General features: G+C 44.9%; 1 protein-coding gene across 1 annotated transcript; it reads right to left on the bottom strand.

The window, feature by feature from the left end:
- Positions 1–1,270: 1,270 nt before the first annotated feature.
- LOC117810027 (protocadherin-20) lies at positions 1,271–4,546 on the bottom strand. Its single transcript, XM_034679569.1, has 2 exons — positions 4,495–4,546; positions 1,271–4,145 (listed from the first exon to the last, which is right to left on the bottom strand). Exons 1-2 carry the CDS (start codon positions 4,540–4,542, stop codon positions 1,524–1,526), a joined length of 2,670 nt encoding a protein of 889 aa, XP_034535460.1. The 5' UTR covers positions 4,543–4,546; the 3' UTR covers positions 1,271–1,523.
- Positions 4,547–5,603: the final 1,057 nt, after the last annotated feature.

The following is a 5,603-nucleotide window of genomic DNA, read 5'->3' as shown; positions in this document are numbered from 1 at the left end:
AACTGAGGAGCAGTCTGCAGCTGCCTCAATTAAAATGAAGAACATGGAGCATCTTGTGAAATTATGCGAATCCACAATCTATTAGCACATCAGCACCACATTGTTGTGAGAATCCTGAATTGATTGTTCATCAAAGTCTGAGTCTGTAAATATGAAGAGTATCTTGTGATTACGACTTCTTTTTCATAAAATTACAACTTTATTCTCTTTTGACTTCATTCTTATAAATTAATTCTTGAAATCCTAATTGTTTCTCCCGTAATGTGGCCCTAATCCTCTGTCTGAGTAAAGAGATGCAAATTTCCTAACAAATATATTGAAGACAGAAACTTCTGTTGTGCCTTTTAAACTTCTTTTTTCCTTTTCATGCAAGTTTTTATATAAAGTTGTAAAACATTTCTACAATATTTACATAGGACCTTAGATTGAGTAACCCTGGATGAGTTGCTTTTATGACTTTGTCATAAAGCTGTTATCACTATGACACAGTTACGATCATTTTAAACTTTGGTTTTTTGATGCTTGACATGAAATTAAAGCTCCAGTGAGGAACTTTCAGGTTGTGAAAAATTTGGCGCCCCCTCTAGACAAAGCAGTACCTTTTCTCTCTCTGCTGATTTAGACCTGTACATGTGCAAGCTGAAAAATCTCATCCTGTTATATTTTTACTTCTTGAAGCATGCAACTAATCACTGCATTTGACACCTACCCCCCCGCAGCAGTGTCGTACATTAAAAAAAACTTTATATGAATATTCAGTCTTCATGCTAATGGTCTTCTTTGTTTTGTAGGCCTTAAAGAGGCATCTGTATTAGCTTCATAACCAGTTGAACAACTCCTGTCAGGAGCTTTAAAGCTAGGGTTGGTAGCCAGGGAAAACTAGCATGAATTTGAATGTAGCATTTGCTCAGGACTCCGTCTTACCCCTACCCCCCCTTCCATTGAAGGTCCTCCAAAATGACGTCCCCGCTCACATGCATGAGTGCCACTGATTCGCGACCATATGATGGTGACTGATTCAAAACCGGTCCTCAGCACATGGTTTGTGTTTTGCACTATGTCAACTCATGTCTCACTCAGCTGTAAGAAAACACCAAACATTATCATAGTGAAAGTTAAAAACACGCGCAGGAGGCGGGCAGAACGACAGGACGGGATTTGATTGGTTTCATAATTTGGCTCCTGATGGCAGGGATTGGTTGGTGTTTTCCCAGGTTTACTCCGGCTGAAGAACACATTATGTATTGTTTGCCATCGAGACATGAAGATCATTTTAACCAGTATAACAAAGTGTATCTAAATTTGACTACCAACCCCAGCTTTAAGTGACATGGCTCATAAATATAAACGAATAGAATAGTAAATGCTTCTGTTTTCCACCTGTGAATGTCATTCTGCAGAAAATAAAAATCATATGACAAAGGCAGAAAAACAACTTCATGTTAGAATCACTCCTCTCACAGTGAGTTTTGTAAACATTCATGTAAACAGTGATGGTTTTGGATTCATGGATTCAGCTGAAATCAGATATTTGAGATCTGCCTGAGCCTCTTGTTCACCACCTGCGTAGAGTCATTCTTCATTTTTAAAGGTACCTCCACTTCTGATCTTTTCTTTCGCTGCTTTTTAAATCTCTTGCAGCATATGTATGATGTCAAAGTGACAAGGCAGAAGAAAAGCCCCAGACATGTCACTGAAAGAGCAATGAGGACGGGCTGACAGGGGAACAGCTCGTACCTCTCGGGCCCATCTGTCATCTGGCCGACAAACCAGGGCCTCTCCTCCACCTCGATGTCAGCCTCTCTGGTCAGGAGACTCTGGATGTAGCTCTCGTTGCTCACAGTTTCATTGACAAAGAAGTTTACCATGACTGTTGAGTACAGGGGCTCAGGCTGACCGTGATCAGTGACCTTCACCAGAAGGCTGTAGAGACCCCTGTTGCTGAGCTCCCTCTTTAACGTGATATTCCCTGTTTCGGAGTCAATAGCAAACGAGCCTGGCTCTCCACCTTTCCTCTTAATGATGCTGTAAGCAATCACAGCATTCATGCCTGTATCCTTATCCACAGCGTACACCTCTGTGATCGATGTCCCTGGTACTGTACTGGGAAGCACGAGCATATAAGACTGATTGGACTGAGGGAAGAGAACAATGGGTGGGTTGTCGTTTACATCCAATAAAAGTACAGTCACCATAGTAATGCAGGAAAGTGCAGGCTCCCCTCCATCGACTGCCTCGATCCACAGCTGATACGTCCCTTGTTGCTCACGGTCTAGAGACGTCTTGGCCCTCAGCGCCCCTCGGCCTGTGTCTATCAGAAAGATGTCGCTGCCGTTGAGGATGGAAAGAGCCACCCAGCCGTTCTTCCCCGCGTCCGCATCCATCACAGAGAGGACCCCGATCTCACCATACCCGGGGAAGTTCTCCGGCACGAAGAAGGTGAAGTCCTTGTTGATGAAGCGTGGGCTGTTGTCGTTGCGGTCTTCCACGGTTAACACTACAGTTGCAATGGACTCCCTCCTCGGCGTACCTTGGTCCACCGCTCTCACAATGAACCGGTACGTCTCTTTCTCCTCACGGTCCAGCGATGTGGTCACGGTCAGGACGCCTGTCACACGATCCACGACAAAGATCCCAGGGGCATCTCCCCCAAGGAGGTAGATGACTTCCCCTCGGCCTTCACTGTCCGGGTCTGAGGCCTGGAGCTGGGTCAGGAAGGTGTTTGGTTGATTGTTCTCCTCCAGGGAGAGTTGAACCAGAGACTGCTGGAACATTGGTGCATTGTCGTTCTCATCCATCACCTGAACCTTCAGAAAGGTCTTGATGACGAGCTCTCTGTGATTCTTAGCCACCACGATGAGCTCGTACTCCTGTGCCTTCTCATAATCCAAAGTTTCTGTAGTCTCCAGGAGGTATTCGTTCTTTAACAGCTCATACGGGACGAGCCTGAACGGACCAGTCCCTTCCAAGTGGCAGTCCACCTTTTGGTTCATGTCAATGTTTTTGACTGTAAAAAAAGCTATTGGAGAAAACGCTGGTTCAGACTCTTTAATCGTCACCACGCCGCCCTTCTCAGGTGCAATGTACCTGGGCATGATGGCAGGGGGTCCTGTGACAACTTTGATGATATGCACAGAAACAGTGGCAACAGCGGGGATACAGCCAGGTCCATTGGCCAGAATAGTGAGTTTGTAAAATGTGTTGGTGTCGGTGTCTATTTTCCCCGCTAGCTTGATCACCCCTGTGACTCTGTCCAAGTGGAACAAGCTCCTGGTCTCCCTTGGCACACGTTCGCTGTAAGCATAGCTGATCTGAGCATTAGCACCAAGGTCAGGGTCAAAAGCATGCAGACGTGCCAAATGTGCCCCTTTGGTTGTATTCCCATGCAGAGTTACATTGATGTGCGACTCCGTGAATCGGGGGCAGTTATCGTTCACATCTGTGATTACGATTTTTAAAGTAGTTGCGCCGAGTAAAGGCGGCGTCCCTCCGTCCTCCGCGATGATATCTGTGATGTATTCAGCCTGAGTCTCTCTGTCCAGAGCCTCCGTCACGATGAGGAAGGGTGTCAGCTCACCCCCGTCATTCTCCTCAACGTCCAGCGTAAACACGCCAAAGTCATTAACAAGCCAGTATGTCTGCACTCCATGTGGACCCAGATCTGGATCAACCGCAGAGTGCTCCACAGCGTAACGAGCATTGATGGGTGTGTTTTCCGGGACAGACAAGCAGATCTCATCCACGGGGAACTTTGGCCTATTGTCATTGACATCCTCAATGTAGATCTTAATTTTGATGAGCTGGAAGTACTGCTGAGGCAAAACAAACACGTCCATGGAGAGGACGCATCCCCTTCCCCCGGGGTTATCCGGACAGAGCGTCTCCCTGTCGATTTCAGTAGCAGATGTGTAAAGCTCCCCCGTGGTACTATTCAGGTTCACGTACTGATCACTGACCTTCTTTTGTGGCAGATTGAAATTAAAGGGGGGCTGGACAGTGAAATCCAAATTTAGGTCTACTCCAATGGCCCCTATGAAGGTCCCCCTCGGTAATCCCTCCTTTATCTTATAGATGAGCTCTTTTGCTTGGCTGAAATTTGCAAAACAGGAGAGAGGGCTGGTGTAAAGCAAGAGGATGCACAATCCCTGAAATACAAGATAATTCAAGATGATAATCAAAGAGTTGCAGAAGTAATAATATTCAGTGTCACATCAGTATTTATGTAGTAGTACAAACAGATGCAGGACTCTTTTGAATCCTGCTACAATGATCTGAACAGCAGTCATATAATTAACACTTTAGCTTTAATATTAGGTGTGTTGACCGTTTTTTCTTTGCATCAGGTGAAGTCTCACAGAAAGGATATGAGAGTAAAAACAGTAAAGTGCAGAAGAAGAAGGGCCTAAGAAGGGTCTCTTCTTTCCAAATATGAAATATTCTTGTGTTAAAGTTAAAGTGAGTTCAGTCTGTAAAGGGAATTATTGTCAAACTTACCCAGATTCCTCCTCTTTTGCTAAGGCTGGGGTGTCTGCTGCTGAACATGTTTGTGTCCTCGTCCAGCACTTTCCACTCACAGCAGGAAGAGCAGCAGCCTGAGTAACGCAGGCATTTTGAGAGTTGAGCAGTGCAGACCTCTGCTGAGTCCTATGCCTTATTGCTATCTGACTTGAACAAGTCATTCATCCCAGTGCTGGCTCAGGACACTCCCACCGTATGCAAATCAGCCCCACATGCTAACCAATAAGAGCCCATGGCCAGTGGGAAATGAGTTCACAGATTCCTCTTGTTTCATGCGAGCTATCAAAGGACATTGACACACACACACACACCTGCACGTTCCTTTCACACCCATGTTGTCACAAGCAGCTGCATTCCTTGTATTCTTGTGGCAGGGTGAAAACATATGATTACCAACTGAGCTTATGATGACACGAGAGACTAAGCAAGTTGTTAAATATCCACAGTGAGGGATTACTTTAATCCAGCATTAGTTAAAAACCACTGTAGAAAAAAACCACAGAGCAGAATGAATTAAAGTGAATGTACAGTGAGATAATGATGATGAGTGATGTTTCTTACAACATCCAAACATCACCCTTTAAAAAGAAGTGTTTGATTTGTGTGTTTCTGCAGGACTTAGAAAAGAGCTTTCCCAGTTTACAGTCTGCGACAATATTAAAACCGTGACATTAAGTCAATGTTTCCGCTCCTCATACAGCCCAGACTTCATGACATTAATCAAAAAAATGCACGAAAATAGAATAAACCCAGCACAGAGGTGATCTTGGCATCATAAGTGGTGCGATGGTCTGATTCTGGATTGAGCCTTTAACTAAATCAACCCCCTAATCCTCATGTGTTCTAAATGCCGGGCCAGCTGTTTGCTGGGATTGGAAGCATACTGCTCAGAGAAATTGAGTGATTGAAGTTCTCTGGTAAAGGGCAGATTGAGACAGTCACACACTCTCATTTTGTCTCATACTGCTCCAGGCCTCTGCTGATTTCACATCACTACAGGGGCTGGGGGTGGGAGACTGAACTCTGTTTGTTTGTTCAGATTTTATGAAAAGTAAAAATCCTGATTATTAATGAGTCACTTTGTT

This window comes from Notolabrus celidotus, chromosome 3, assembly GCF_009762535.1.
Source record: "Notolabrus celidotus isolate fNotCel1 chromosome 3, fNotCel1.pri, whole genome shotgun sequence".
NCBI lineage: Eukaryota > Metazoa > Chordata > Actinopteri > Labriformes > Labridae > Notolabrus > Notolabrus celidotus.
This window is presented reverse-complemented; position numbering and strand designations above follow the sequence as displayed.

Coding starts and splice junctions, on each gene's coding strand:
- LOC117810027 (XM_034679569.1), bottom strand. CDS start 4,542: ATGTTCAGCAGCAGACACCCCAGCCTTAGCAAAAGAGGAGGAATCTGG. Junction 4,146..4,494: donor GCAAAAGAGGAGGAATCTGG/GTAAGTTTGACA, acceptor CTTGTATTTCAG/GGATTGTGCATCCTCTTGCT.